At 36.3% G+C, this 15933-nt stretch overlaps 1 protein-coding gene across 1 annotated transcript; it reads right to left on the minus strand.

The window, feature by feature from the left end:
• Nucleotides 1-700: 700 nt before the first annotated feature.
• On the minus strand, nt 701-14281 carry LOC116267431 (single-stranded DNA-binding protein WHY1, chloroplastic-like). The gene is made up of 7 exons (XM_031649139.2): nt 13975-14281; nt 12028-12122; nt 8539-8631; nt 4072-4166; nt 2881-2954; nt 2337-2425; nt 701-1084 (listed from the first exon to the last, which is right to left on the minus strand). Exons 1-7 carry the CDS (start codon nt 14153-14155, stop codon nt 965-967), a joined length of 747 nt encoding a protein of 248 aa, XP_031504999.1. The 5' UTR covers nt 14156-14281; the 3' UTR covers nt 701-964.
• Between the last annotated feature and the right edge of the window lie 1652 nt (nt 14282-15933).

A 15933-nucleotide genomic window follows, 5' to 3' on the forward strand; every position in this document is an offset into this window, starting at 1 on the left:
ACAGCACTTTTACATATTTTAGAAAAGCAAACTAGTTGAACACAAAGCTAACACTAGGAGTCGCCAATTACCAGCTTCCATTCGGGGATGCAACTAGGCGTCTTGTAGCACTGCTTAATAACTGTAGCCCGTGATGCGGCCGTCTTCCGTGCAGACAAATCCAAGGTCACTCCTTGAAAAGACGAAAGAGATGTCCTTGAGCACGAAGTTGGTGTTCAGCTTAATCTATTTAAACAGGTAATTGACTGTTTCTAACCTGTAGTTGGGCCCTGTGATGGGCAGACTTATCAGAAACAGAACCACCCAAGGAACGAACATTCACCAATTCGTATTTCACCACTTTATGCACGGCAGCAGAAAGTGTTCCGCTTATCTCATTTTGGAGAATCTCAGGAAAGAAAAGAACCTTGCTGTAACTCGGCATTTACAACCATATGGAAAGGAAAAAATGAAACATGGAATATAAAAACGCCACGACTGGTTGCATCTGGTTGGCAACAATATAATAATGGAATTTTTCAAAATAATGACTTTGAAATTATCGAACTTGAATTTTCAGTATCCTCACAGCCTTTGTACTTCACCATAAATTTGCAATATTTTTCGAAAAACAAGAATCGCAACTGGCACTAAGCATGGTACGAGGTGAGAATATCCACGTGCAGCACATCGGAAGGTACGAAGAATCGAATCTCACATAGGAGCTTCACAGACCTGCTCAAGTGGCTGTATAAAAAGGCAGTAAAGTACACAAAATTTTCCTTGTGAAGACAACTTCCATGAGCATGAACTGTCCACCAGCAGAGCAGTAACTAGTTTAATCCTTTCCATCAGTAACTTACAAAATGACATCTATGCAACATGAGCTTACAGCAGCAGCCCCATGTTTGAGATAACAAGATTCTTTCTCTTCTATTTGCTTTATCTTCGTTCTTTTACAGAAAGCCACAAGCAGACCGGTAGATCACCTGTTCCATTCTAAATCAGCAGCAGGTTGCTGTTGTGAATTTGTCCAACGAACAGAGTCCTCTGGAGAAATCGTCTCAGCAAATGCTTGCCAACCCATGAGGTATGGCAAGATAAACTGCGGTTGGGAAAGAAGTTTTTAAAGAATTGGAGAAATAAAAAAAGTCTGCAATAATACATCACCCAACACAAAGGCAAGCTGGTGCATAAAATTATCAATATTCACTATCAGTACTAGAATATCATGCATCCCAACCCCATAAAGAAGTAAGGAGGCTAACCTCCTGACGGAACTAAAAACGACATCAACATGATTCAAAGAAATGGAAACTGGAAACTTCAGGTTAAGAACCATGAAACAAAAAGAAATTCGCTTGTAAATGTGTGTGTCCTCAGATGCAGCTGTCTAGCTGCCTGAGTACTTTAAAGTGGCTGGTTCACTTATTTTCTGATCATTTTCCTGCCTCCAATATCCTAATTTCTAGTGTCGACAACTAGAAATGAACTGTTTTCCAGAAAAAAAGAGGCAAGAGAAAATTCATCATTCTCCACACCAGAATTGTTTTCCAGAATAAAAGAGGCGAGAGAAAGTTCATCAGTCTCCATGCCAGACTTGAAAATGAGGTGACCCAGGCCCATATGGCTATGGAACTGTCATCTTTGATTTCCTTTTGCTAGAGGGCAGCAATAAGCAGAAGACTTATCAGCTTGGGTATTTATGCAGAACTTAGGGGAATGACTGCAGGAATTTACATCAAAAAATATCCAGAACCTGTTAAGTGAGCTTAATTGAGGAACCAACTTTAAAGTGCTGTCTCTGCTTAGGCTTTGTCTGTTTCCTCGAGCTTCTATCTAAGCTTACGCTTGGTTTACTTTTATTGGAGACCAAGCCTCAGGCCAAGTTTTAACTAAACCCAGCTGGAGTTAAGTTCGAGCTGGTAAGCTTTTTCTGAATCCTTAGGCATGAAACATGGTAATAAATGACAATCATTTATCGCAAGCTAGGACCATGTTGCATACTAGTGAAGGTAATAAGACCAGCATTCTATGAGGATAGTAAATGTCATTGCAGTCAGCTGTAAAAAGTATCAAATTAATTAACTACAACTATGACCAGTAAGAAGTTTTATTGGCAAATAATTTATCCCTGCAATCATGCATCCAACGTAAGTAATTGCTTATACATCAAGTGTCTGTCCATACATCCAGCTGTGTATCAGTGTATGTGCACATGCATGTATCTACTTGTCTTTTGGAGGCATATGCATGCACAGAAGTTATTATGCTGGTGTGAATAAAAAAGCCTATCAGGACACTAAAGTAGCAAAAACTAAACAAATAAAGAGGTTTAAAAAGGTCAACTTGCTTACATTGCAGGCTGAAATAAGAACAGTGAACTCTGCCTTCGTTATAGGAATGTAAATGCTCTCATCCACATTCTGTAGCTTATTGGAAACACCTTCATAAAATGAAAAAGAAACCAGAGTATTACCAACGTAGTGCAACAATAGCTTAAAGAAAACAAATTGAACGTCAGGAAAGCACAAAATAGTGCGAAATAGCAGGCAATTGTGAACTACTTGCAATCCAGAGGATAACAGTGCCAATTATCATTTTGCTACAGTACCATAGCACAAGATGAAAGAGCTAGAAAAGAGGGTCACTTTCAAAAGTAGCTTTCTTGCATTTGCAACCAAAAAATACAGGATTTAGGAGTAGGCAATTTCCCAGCCTTACTTTCTGGCAGACAAACAAAAGAGAAAGGGAAAACATCTCCATAACCCTCAGAAAATTGTAAGTACTACATCCACCTATTTTCATGACTTTTCTTGCTGTAAATCTATTTTTAAGGGATATATTTTCCAGTCCTATGACAAAATCTGCTTATGAGTATTTGATAGGTAAAGTAATTACTCAAATTAAAGAAGTAACCAGTGCCATCCGAGAAAGGCTCCACTTTTAAAACTTTTCGGATCTTTCCTTCATCACTGCAAAACATGAAATGGGGAAGTTACTGAATTAGTAAATTGGTCTACCAAAAAAGAGAAGGAAAAATGCTCAACAGTGTAAATAGCATGAAGTTCACAACATGAAAAATGATATGATTGCCAAGATATAGACAGAAAGAGTACAAAGAAGAAACTGAAACAAAAGAAAGGAGAGTATCTTGATCGAATTACAAATTTGGTAAGTTGTGAAGTCTTTGAATGGGACTTTGTTGTGATCATTACATTACTACATCAAAGGTCCTTAGTCAGCGGCTTTCCTCTATCATTCCTTCCTGTCCTTTCTTCCTTCAACTTTCTTTATCCAATAGGGGTTTGTTGTGATCTCTATTAAGCTACACCAAGCTATAGCCTATAGGTTGACCTATGCCATAAATAAACTCACAAATTTTAGAAATCTATTAGAAACGAGGAATAAAATCTCTTAAAGCCTAGAAAGGCTGTGCTTGGACTGGAAGCAATTTGCTTATATTATAACCCATCCCAGTTGGGGGAAGGCTTTTCACCAATAAATTGATATTACCAAAACTCTTAACTTTTTAGTTTAGGGGGCATCATCATTGAGTTAAGCTGAATTAGTAGTATCACTTCACACTCCCTAGCTCGATCTTGGTGCAGTGTCCCTACCTATAGACTCAGTCTTCGTTAGAAAGCTTCTGGTATGGTTGTAGCCTTTTAAAACATTCTCCAGCTCTTTCTTTGTGTGCTGGTTGTGCCTGCCCAATATGTGTTGATGATGAATTAAGCCTAGCAAAAAAATATGTGCACATCACTCAGCTCTCATCATCATGAAAGGCAGCCACTTAGATGGAATCAAACAGTTAAGATTAAGGATCAAATTTGCACCCAAATTTCTTATTACTTTTTATCAGAAGGACCATTGTTTATTTTATACATGAGATGCTATACTGCAATTTATGCCTTACAAGTACAATTAAGATCCAACTAAAATTATCATAAAAAACAATTTAGTTGCCACCACTTGCCAATGCCATGATACATATCAGGCCAACATATGAGCAATTACATTACAATTCAATAAACACTATAATGATCATGTCATTTACTTTCCAAAATGAGAACCAGATTTGGATGGCACCTTTTCCCTTTAAAAGGATCGTGAAAAAATTCACAAGAATCCCTCATGCCAAGACTGATTAGAGTTCCAATCTCTGTGATTGAAAGTGAGAAAACCTGTACCAGAAATGAACAACAAGGACATTATGGAACAATAAAGAAACTTTGGAAAGGGAAATACAATTCCAGGTCTGCCATATGAGCATCATGCACACAAAACAAAAAGTGTCAACTGGGTTAACATAAGCAAAAAATCTTCCCTATATACCAAGAAGGCAAGCATAAATCCTAAACTTTATATCCTTGTCCACTAAGGCAATGGTACAAATTGCAGATATATCATGAAAATTTTACACATTCAGATAAAGATGCTGTTTGTTTTCCTCATACGCTTTTAAAAGCATATAATGCAATAAAAGGCAAGCTTTAAGTGTCTTGGATTCAAAGCCTTGTATATTCCAAAGCCAGGCAAACAAAGAGTCAACGTAAACCATCTTTCACACAGAGACTAATGCGAGCTCTTGAATTATAAAGCAAGATTTTCAAATTAAATGCCATGTAAATTAAAAAGCTTTTATTTGCTCCTATAGTATGATTCATGCAGCTACCATTTCCCAGTGTGCAGCCAATGGAATATCCAACTCAACTGTGATATGTTTTCTTCTTTTGTTCATAATAATCATGATGAGTTGCAATTTTGAACCAAAGAAACAAGCATCTATCAACCGCACTCAACAGAAATTAAAATTTGCAAGTCAAAGATGGTAACCAAACTAAGTTGAATTGGTTTGGCTTGTTAAATGTTTTTTTGAAGCTTGACTCCTAAATAACAATACATGAGAAACACCAGATGCGTAATCAGGTAAAACTCAAGCAACATGAAGGCTGTCATAATGTTGAACATAAAAAAAAATATCAAAAATATTTTTTAATGAACTATACCTTTTCAATGATGTGAAGATGACAAAACGCACTTAACAAAACTAAGTTGAATTGGTTTGGCTTGTTAAATGTTTTTTTGAAGCTTGACTCCTAAATAGCAATACATGAGAAACACCAGATGCGTAATCAGGTAAAACTCAAGCAACATGAAGGCCGTCATAATGTTGAACATAAAAAAAATATCAAAAATATTTTTTAATGAACTATACCTTTTCAATGATGTGAAGATGACAAAACGCACTTAACAGAAATCAAAATTTGCAAGTCAAAGATGGTAACCAAACTAAGTTGAATTGGTTTGGCTTGTTAAATGTTTTTTTGAAGCTTCACTCCTAAATAACAATACATGAGAAACACCAGATGCGTAATCAGGTAAAACTCAAGCAACATGAAGGCTGTCATAATGTTGAACATATAAAAAATATCAAAAATATTTTTTAATAACTATACCTTTTCAATGATGTGAAGATGACAAAACGCACTTAACAGAAATCAAAATTTGCAAGTCAAAGATGGAAACCAAACTAAGTTGAATTGGTTTGGCTTGTACTAAGTTGAATTGGTTTGGCTTGTTAAATGTTTTTTTGAAGCTTGACTCCTAAATAACAATACAAGACAAATGCCAGATGCCTCCTAATCAGGTAAAACTCAAGCAACATGAAGGCTGTCATAAGGTTGAACAAAAACAAAATCAAAAATATTTTTAATGAACTATACCATTTCAATGATGTGAATTGACATGGATTGCTAACATGTTATTAGAAAATCACGTTTAAAGCACTCGTATTAGTGGAAATATCTGAACTCCATACAATTATCAATAACCAAGACAACACCAATAGTACATAAGGAACCAAAACTGGGCAACTGACAGACTTACCCACTGGCATGTTCAATCTCATTTATTACCAAAGCTACAAGGAATCGCAGTGCATATCTCTAAGCGCCCGTTTGATGCCTTGGAAATATAGAAACTGAAAGAAGTTTTCACAAATTTATTTCTGGAATTGGTGAATTGGAAACAAAATCCTTATTTCCAAAACCTATTAATGTTTGATGGAATGGGATAAAGATTTCAGGCAATTTATTTATTAGTTTGATGGTCATGGATGGGGATAAGTTGAAAGAGGTGAAATGTGTGCCCTTTTTTAAATTTAATAAGAAGTTGTAGGGTGAGGATGCAATTGTTTTGAAAGCATTTCAAACTTTTCACAAATTTATTGAAATTATTGGACTGATTTGTAAAGTTTTCATAAAGCTGAATCCCTCGTTCTTCCTCTCACTCGCCGATGTTTCCCTTTTCTCATCTCCTTGCTCTTTGTCCGACCACTGTCTTCCGATCACCAGCGACACAATAGAGCCTGCGACTGATGACTCTCTTTTGAAGGTGAACCTCGTTCAGTTCTCTCTCTCTCTCTCTCTCTCTCTCTCTCTAACTGAACGCCTGAAACCCTCAGACTCAATGTGTCTTCATGGCAACGATTCTCTAGCTTCTTCCTCAAGAAATTGGGCAAACAGTGGATTGGTGTATAACGGCATGATAAGAAGGCTCCAGCAGCCAACGCATGCACTGGACATGATTCGAGGAGCAGATTCGAGGCTGGAACTGCTCACTCCCTTCTAGCCATGCTTATCTGGCTTCGTTCACTTCCAAAAAGTTGCAGGATGGGGAGGGAGGAGCTGCCATAGAGAAGCAGCACAAGAGGCTTCAACCGGCTGCCTCGTGAGATCATTTCCGTGCAAGCCTAACAGGCATTTTTTTTCATCCAGAAAAGTTTGTTCCACCCCTTGGGGTGGAATGATATTTCCAGAAATATCATTCCGGAAATCGATTTAACGGATCTTTTTTTCATCCCAAGTTTGTTTAGGTGGGAAATTTTTTAAAAAATTGAATTTTATTCTTTGAGCTACAGTAAATTTCCAAGGCATCAAAAGGGCCCTAATAGATCTAACTTATTTCAAGTTCTCTTTTAACAGTTTCTCTTCCTAAACTGTAGGATAACAAGTCTGAGTTTTCATGATAGCACATAGAAGCACACATATTCTTCTCATGATGAGGAAAGTGGAAAGAATGACACACAACCCATTGCACCGACTTCAGAACTAATCATATCTTAGGAACCACAATTTAACTGTCAAACCATTTTTCTTATTTAAAGGCATAGTCACAAATATTGCAAATTGTAGACAACAAGGTTTTTCTTGTGTATAATAAGGTAGAGTTGTTTTTCTCAGGAAAACCTCAGCAAAACAATTGAGAAAAAAAAGGAAGATCCTAAAAGTAAAATGTGAAAATAACATGTGGTAATAGAAAATGTAAAAAACGCAAACAAAAGAACTTTTTTTTTTTGCATCATTTTCATTATGGCATTTTATCCAAAAAAATGTGTTCGTTTGCCCTTTTTCAGCTGACTCACTTTTAATGTTTTCAATGAATTTTTTCAAAAAAAAAAAAAAGCAATACGAGCAACTATGTTTAAAGGAAATCTGTGTGTTTTGTCCATATACGCATTAAAAAAATCAACACACCACACAATAACTAAAGGGGGTATAAGGCCTGTACCAGTTCTGTGATGATACATCTATGCTGCTAAGGGAAAGATGAGGAAGGGTTGAATGCATGAAGGCTCTTAGGGCTCAATCTTCGACACTTAAGAGCACAGTAAGAAGCATCCATGCATATTCGAGGGAAAAGAGTTGGATTTTAGGTGTGAACTCATGCATGAGGATGAGGAACTTTTACCGATATGGTAACAAGAACCTGTTTTCTTCCTGTAAAGTGCAAATAATCATTAGACTGTGAAGATTGAGGAAATCATTGTTTTGTTATCATAGACTGATTATTCGTTTTATTATAAAAGTTAAGCATGATGGCATTCTTTTCAAATACTATGGAAAGTTTAGCATGTAAAATTATAGTTTTAAATTCTTAATTATTTCTCGTGAGATATGCATGTGATATATAGCTTCTATTTTTTATTTGTGCTTCAAATATTTTGTGCAATTCATGTGTTAGAATATCATATTAGTGGCTGATAGTTCACAAACATATATGAGTTTTTGCATTATGAACGCATGATCAGAACATGAATTTTAAAACATTGTGCCAAGAAGGACCATCCTACAAGATTGGAATCTCCCAAGCATGTTCAACCATAGCATGTCTTACATGAATCATGATGCATAGGTAACCACAAGGAGCATTCTGAACATGATTTTCTGCCCTATTACCAGATTTGACAACTGCATCACCTTATTTCAGAATAAACAGACTGATAATTTTAGCTAGCATGGTCAAAAAACATCAACTAACATAAATCATTTTTTTCCAATGCACGTGAATTGTACATCTGCCAGGAAAAGGTCAATTTTGCACATGAAGATATGGAAAGTTGACTGGAATCCCTACTCTGAAATAGTACCAAAATAGCAGAAAACCTGAGAGGAACTCAAAAAATATACTGACACAAACCTGAGAGGAACACAAAAAATATACTGACACATCTATACACTCATATATACACTATGTAAGAGTGAGAGAGAGGACCTGTTTCCTGTTCCAATCATATTGTCGAGTACCTACTGCAGGGGCAAATTGTAAAATAACAGAGCCTTCTCTTGAAAGTTTAAATGCTCCTGACTGGAGATTAAAATCAAGTCCAAAAAATCATTATCCACTTTTCAAGGGGAGAGAGTGAGAGACGAATATTACTTCTAGTATAGCACTTCACAGTTCACATTGCAACTGAAAAAAACAAAGATAAAAAAGTGAAACTTCAGGAGTGAAAATAAAGATTCTCCTTGATTTAAAAATATGACTAGTTAGCCAACTGTGCAATCAAAAAGCTGAGACATTTGCCGGCTGCTTAGTCCAAGACTATTTGTGCCTCAGCATCGTTGGGTGGGCTCCCTCCTATGTCACATGGGTGTGGGCTGAGGGTGCTGGTGTAGGGCTGTAGGCGCAGAGGCAGCAATTTTTCAAAAAATTTAGGTGCGGGTGTGGTGAATATATATATATATCATTTGTTATTATGTTATATAGTTATTTAATTGCTTAGTACCCTTAATTATCTATATTCACATATTAACTTTTTGTATTAGAGCTAGTTTAATCAGGTGCACATCTAAAATGCCAGTTTTGGCCCGATTCAGCTGACTGCACCAAACGTGCTGTCTCGGAGAAGCACCACAACCAGCATCGACATCGTCAGCCATTTAGGAGCATCCATGTGATATGAGCTCGCTCTCTCTCTCTCTCTCTCTCTCTCTCTCTCTCTCTCCAAGTTTGTCCTTTTCCTCAGTTTGCCATCTCCCTTCCTCCCTTTTCAGTCTCCCTCAATCTTACTAAGTCCCTCCTTCTCCTTCAGTTTTGTGCTGAAACAGAGCTACACTACAGAGAAGAGCAGGAGGAATAGAAACCAGAATAGGAAGGCCTACACATTTCATTTCCTACCACTATTTATAGTCACAAAGAAGGGTACAATGTGTAAAAACAAGGAAAAGGATTAATGAATTTGCTGCTTAATAATTGCAGATTCATGAACTGCCTAGAATGTTCTTTGTAACAGAATTGGTCCCTCACCTTTTACATGCATAGAGACATATTTTCTGCTGAGCGTAACAACCCTGATTTGAGCTCATAACAGAAATATGCTTGTGGTCCACAACATATACAATGAAACTCCTGCATCAACCTTTCACAACTTCCCCATCCCTCTGCCCTTTGTTTATCTTATTCCTGTATGCAATTTTTTCATACTATTTCCATGCCAATGTTTCTAATTTCCTCCTCCTTCAGTTTGCCCATTTCTTCCCTGTCTATATCTCATTCCTGTATGCAATTTTTTCATAGTATTTCCATGCCAATCTTCCTAACTTCCTCTTTCTCTTCAGTTTGCCCATCTCTTCCCTGTCTATATCTTATTCCTGTATGCAATTTTTCATACAATTCTTCTGTATTTCTTTGTTACATGCTTGTATTTTTACCCCTGCTTCTTTTTCTGTACGTTAAGGCAATACTAATTGGTTTCACAAGCATGCAATTTCCTCTATGCATACAAAATTACAAGGGAATAGGTATTGTCGCATGTTTCTTTAAACTAGTGTTTCCCGTTCATAGTTTTATTCATGTTTTAAGCATGATAATGTAGCTCATGTTTTCGTTTTCACCATAGCAGTTCCTGTTATGATTAGGATAATGTTTTGTGTGCTAAAATATAATTTAGCGTCATCTTGCGTACGTTTCTGCCTATCTAATTTGATTTCTTAACCTCATCACATGTTGTAGTTTACATATTTTAACAATTTTGTGATGTCAAAGTCAGTGGGAAAGCTAGAAATGTAAACCAACAGGGACCCGGTTGTACAGATTTCTTGGAACTGGATCCATTGTGCTCCGCATAGTATGCTTATTTAATTAGACTCAATCATTTTTATTACCATTTTTATTGTTTTATTTGAGCACTGCACCCATGTTGCAGGAAACGCATTCTGCACCAATGGAGGTGCAGCTTGCATTCAAGTGACATAATGAGTGGGAATTGATCATCTGACACCATGCCCTTTATTCAAAATATTCAGGCTAAAGTGAGTGTGTGCCTATGTGACATGGATGCACCCTACAGGTGCTACAACCACATTGTGTGGGTGCAGCACTCACCTACAAACAAAAACAAAAAAGAAAAGAGAAAGGATCAGGGAGAAGAAAGAGGTGAAGGAGATGAAATCATAAAAGGAGAAGGGAGGAGGAAGAAAAAGGAATAGGGAAAGAAAAGGAAGAGGGAAAGAACATACCTACCAGTCGTGCATGGATACAAAGTTGAGAACAGCCTAAGGATTAGAGTTTTATAATTTTTTTTGCTCTAAACCTTCTTTCATTAACGTTTTCAAAAGAGGCTCAGTTTTTTTTTAATATTTAACTATTCTCCTTTTAAATTTTCTTTTATTACAATAAGAGGCTTATTACAAAAAGGCTTATTATAGAAAAATGTGTTTGCTTTTAACTTTAATGCACACATATATATAGTTATATATTCCCATACCCAAGTTTTCCTAAAAAATGTTGTACTGGCACCTGCACCTGCACCCATGTGACATAGGCATGCGCCAATTCTGGAGCCTATATAGCTTCACTACTGCTACACTGCATTTTACTTCATTCACTGTGTCAGAGAAATGTTCCTTGTTAATGATTTAACTAGTGTTTTATGTCTCCCAGACTCTGCCTAGCTCTGGCTAAGCCTTTTAGGGACGCTACCGACTAGCATTTTGACTTCATATAACTTGTAGTAAACCCACCAAGTCACTAAAATTTAAAGGTATGCAGATAACCCATCCTTCTGGTTTTGTAGCATTATAGTTTGCATTTTCCTGGACTATCTTTAACAGTTTAACCAGTATCTACTATCTACTGCAGATTGACAATAAAAATGGTCAGTTTCTTTGGTCTTATATATGGATGTAAATCGGTCAGAAAGGGTTCAGCTTTGTAGGCTTTCAATGGTCAGTTCTTTGGTCTTATATATGGATGTAAATCGGTCAGAAAAGGGTTCAGCTTTGTAGGCTTTCCATTTGGTAGCTTGTCATTTCCAATTTTTACTTGACTTTTCCATCAACTTCTCTCATTATTTAGCTCATACTTCATATAAGACAAAATAACTTTGTTAGACATATCATAAACTTCAATACTAGTTTTGTCACTCATTCAATATAATGAATTTTTTCTTAAGGCTAATGGAAGGAATATACAAAAGCTGAGAAACATAGAATCTTAGAAACTGAATTCATGAACATAAGATTCAAAAAAGCTTCTTAAGATGCTTTATGCTTAAGTTATAATAGGAAAACTTTTAGATCCCAACATAATTTTTTTTCGGCAACATAGCTCTAAGTCACCTTATACTGCAAAAGATAATGCAACAAGGCAAAGACATTGGGGATATCCAATGCTAAGGACCATTTTTATACAAAGCAATCAGCATGACGTAACCACAAAAAAAAGAAAAAAATCAACACAACAAAAATAAAATCTACATACATCCAAAGAAGCAAATTCTGGTGCCCTTGGTTCTACTGTCAAGGCAGCTTTTCCCTTAAAAATAGAATGTCCAACAAAGACTCTTGCTAGTGAACCTGTAAAAGAAAATTGGAAAAAAAATTATATTAAATGTTAATCAACTTGATAACATGAGAAGGGAAAAAAAAACTTGAAACATGAATGCATATGATATAACATAAGAACCGGAAATTAATTGTGCCAGCAAGTTCCAGGAAAGGAGGAAAAAAGAATAACACCAAAGAACAGGATAAAGACACAAAATAATTACATTAAACCAATTTACAATAAAAGGAGGATAAGAGTATAGGTAATTATCAATTAAAATATCATGCAAGTCATTCAAATGTCAACAAGACAACCACCAACCAAAAATAGAAAACCAAAAGAAGATATCAGAGGCAGCTTGCAGAATAAAAGAAAAGCCCATCATGTACCACATCAACATTAGATTTCTGTGGTGACTCACCAAATTCTTGATAAGGAATCTCAAAGCAATTGAACAAGACAAACTATTATATCCACAATTCTGATTTTTCCAAAAAAGCAGCTTAATTATCTACATGCTTCACCTAGATAAACTGAAAATCCAATTTTTTTAACCTATAACAAAGACAAACAGAGGAAACTTCCCCAAACTAAAGATCTTGCCAAGTGAAAGGTTAGGTGCAGCAAAGGAAACTCATAAATAAGGAAATAACTTGAATTCTAACTTTTGTTTATACATTTTAATGGCATTACGTTATTATATAACTAAATTCTCACAAATTAGATGTACAGGAATTTTCTAGTTTGTTCTAGTAATAGTCATTAAATGGACATTTGAGACAATTTAAACCAATAACAGAGAAATAATATTAAGACAGTTTACTTGCAAAGAAAATACTCGATACATTTATAGCCAAATGTCAAGTCTAGCTATAATTTATCTTATTTGGTTTAATTTGGCTTTTTTTTCTTATTTTTGTACTTGCTCTGCTTGACGCAAATGGAAGGAATGAGAAGAGGAGAAGATCAATGAACACTTTGAAGGAAACATTGATAGGCAGTATGAAGGATTATAAAGTGGCTACAACCGCTGGTTTAGGCAGGAAGGGATGGAGAATTAGGACTCGTAACCAACCCCAAGTAGTGGTCACTTGTTATGAGGCTTGCCGATATTGGTGATGACTTCTATTACCCTTTCCATGATATTGCTTACTAGATCGGATATCCTTCCATGAACGATAGCTTCTGGCAATGAAACCATAACTACACCTGAAAAAAGTGTCATCCGAACTTTTTTTTTCTAATGTTGGAGGCACATCCCAACATTATTGCATACTATCTACAATGGGCAGTTCTCAAGATTGAATTGTACATTGTTGATTGCTAATGCAGAATATATATGCCCGTTGACAAATAAGCAAAAGCATTAATGCTCAATCTCAACAGAACTATGCTCTCTTGCACTGTCAAGTGTCAACCGTCACCAGCAGCAGCAACAGGAAAAGCAAAACCATTATGTTGCACGTCAAGTAAGCTGTACCATTCCTGTGACGAAGAGAATGAAAATCCATACACAACCTTGTCAGTTGTCTAATGGTGTTTCCTTATCATTCTAGAAAATGAAAAAGAAAAGAAGAATTCAACGACAAATTGCAGGATAATTTGGCGGCTTCACCTATGCGTTAGCCACTGTTTATTTCATTTCGTTCATTGCCCATCCGTCACTTTCATGTTACAAACCAGCTGATAAACGACCTATGAAGGCACAGGTCTCCTAAAAGTTTGTAACGGGAAAGCATGATCACTAGCAGTATTCGACGAGAATTCCTTCCTCCAGTCTATTGCTTTTTTACCATTGCTCATGGAGCATGAAGTAGAAGAGTCAAAAGCCACATAGAGCTGGGAAATAAGATTAAGAATGACAAGAAGCGAAGGCAAGACCTGATGTTTGGCTTCCGGGAAGCACGTCATCGGAATCTCGTGTGAACTTCTGCGACTCGAACGAGTCTGAACGACGGCATCTCACCGAGAAACTCTTTCTAGATGCCGCCGAAACGCCATTCAGACGGCAAGGGAGCTCTCTGTTGATCCTCAGAGGACTGTTTAGCGTCAGACTGATCATCGCTCTCGCTCTCTCTCTCTCTGAGGGTTCAGGGTTTAAGGAGCGGGAAGGATAACGTGGCCTCGCGCCCTCTTTGCAAGGAGAAAGGGAGGGGTTTTCAAAACAATGGCGGCCGAGTCCCTGCCCTCGAACCGGGATCGCATTGTGTACCTGTTTGTGCCATCGAAAAATCGGTTCCAACCCGCATAAATCCGTTCCTCTCTTTCCAACGTCGTTTTGACTGGCATCCAAATTCTTTTCGGTTGGATAAAGGCTTCGGTTTTTTATAGATGGTGAGTCTTATGTGCATTCAATCAACCTAAAGCCGTTGTAGACTGTCCTCCAATCCTGGCCACAGTTACATCCATGAACTGATGCTTGAGTTTAGTATGAGTTTTCTATGCAACAGTAGTGTAGCTACAATGCTACATGGGCAATGAGCAACAAAATTTTTATTTATTTTTACATATTTTTACATAGATTTCTTACAATTATTTACTTATTTATATAATTAGGCCCCTTCAGAAATGAGAATTTTTATATTATGCTGATATATTATCTCCTTTTAAATTTGGTTCGCCATCAAATTTTTGATGTTACTGTTTATGCTGATATATTGTGTGTCATCTTCTCTTATGTAAGCAACTTTGTGATAATGTTTCACCTCCCAAAGGTAGTTCCCTATGTCTTTTTAATTTCAGTTGCCATCAAACACATACAACCTAATGATTAATCTTTTGAACATATATTGTTGAGGCCTTGGCGATTATATTGCTCAACATATAATTAAGGGCAGAGCTATGAATTTTTCGTTGCAGAGGCTGAGCTATAGTTTTAAAATTTTAACAAGGGTAGGGTTGGAATATATTGTTTCAAATTTTTTATATAAGATAAACTAAACTTTTTGAAATTTATATGCAATTTTTTTTTTTTTTTAAATCTGAGGAGAGGCCACGGCCCCCGCCAAGCCCCCACCCTTGTTTACACTTGTGTTCGTTCAACGTTATCGAGTAGGCTATCAAAACAAGTGGCTATCTGCCCCAATTGGCATTCTAAGAGTTGTTTGGTAATTGGAATAATAACAAACTATTAAATGACAAACTCTTCAATGAACCTGCCCCCCAAATTGTCAAATTGGGATAGATTTATGAAACATTGTAACATAGTGTTTCATGAATTTGTCTCAATCAAATTCATATCTTTGAAGCAGATGCATCAAACAATTTGTTATTATTTCCCTTCTATAGATTGATTGAAGTCTTGAAAAAAATCTTTCATGATGTAAATAATTATTAAAACATTAGAAATGAACCTACATAACTTCAAAATCTATTGAACATGTTTGTTTGGAAAATCTACAGAAAAATATCACCATATTACCGTGATATTGTCACAACATTTTCACTTTGTTGATATTTTCAGTTTTTTACATTTTTGCTTTCATGTTTATTGAGATGCTTAAAAAATATTTTACTATGGCTAGTCGAAGCTATTTTTACCAACCATGAGAGGAATTTACTACTGCATGTGGATCTGTTCAATGCTATAATTTAAGCCTGCCTTTATATAGTAAACACCAATGCATTTGATAAGTTTCATTATGTATTGACTGCTTAATATGCTTCTCCATTCCTCCATTTGTTTTGGCACATTAATGGCAAACATAATCACAGCAAGGTTTTAATACTGATGAGGATTTTTCTAAAATATCATAAAGTTTAGATAGTGAGAACTTCTTACCTTGGGGGAAGAAAATGACATCATATGCAGGAAATGAGTGCTTCCACTTCACGACTTAA

The sequence above is a fragment of the Nymphaea colorata genome, chromosome 14 (assembly GCF_008831285.2).
Source record: "Nymphaea colorata isolate Beijing-Zhang1983 chromosome 14, ASM883128v2, whole genome shotgun sequence".
Taxonomy (NCBI): domain Eukaryota; kingdom Viridiplantae; phylum Streptophyta; class Magnoliopsida; order Nymphaeales; family Nymphaeaceae; genus Nymphaea; species Nymphaea colorata.

What these genes read in the sequence shown, in the direction of transcription:
- LOC116267431 (XM_031649139.2), bottom strand. Translation starts at nt 14,155, where the DNA reads ATGATCAGTCTGACGCTAAACAGTCCTCTGAGGATCAACAGAGAGCTC. An exon ending in TGGTTACTTCTTTAATTTGA is followed by an intron (nt 2,426 to 2,880) that starts GTAATTACTTTA and finishes CATTTTATGAAG; the next exon opens with GTGTTTCCAATAAGCTACAG. An exon ending in TTCTTATTTCAGCCTGCAAT is followed by an intron (nt 1,085 to 2,336) that starts GTAAGCAAGTTG and finishes TCCCAACCGCAG; the next exon opens with TTTATCTTGCCATACCTCAT.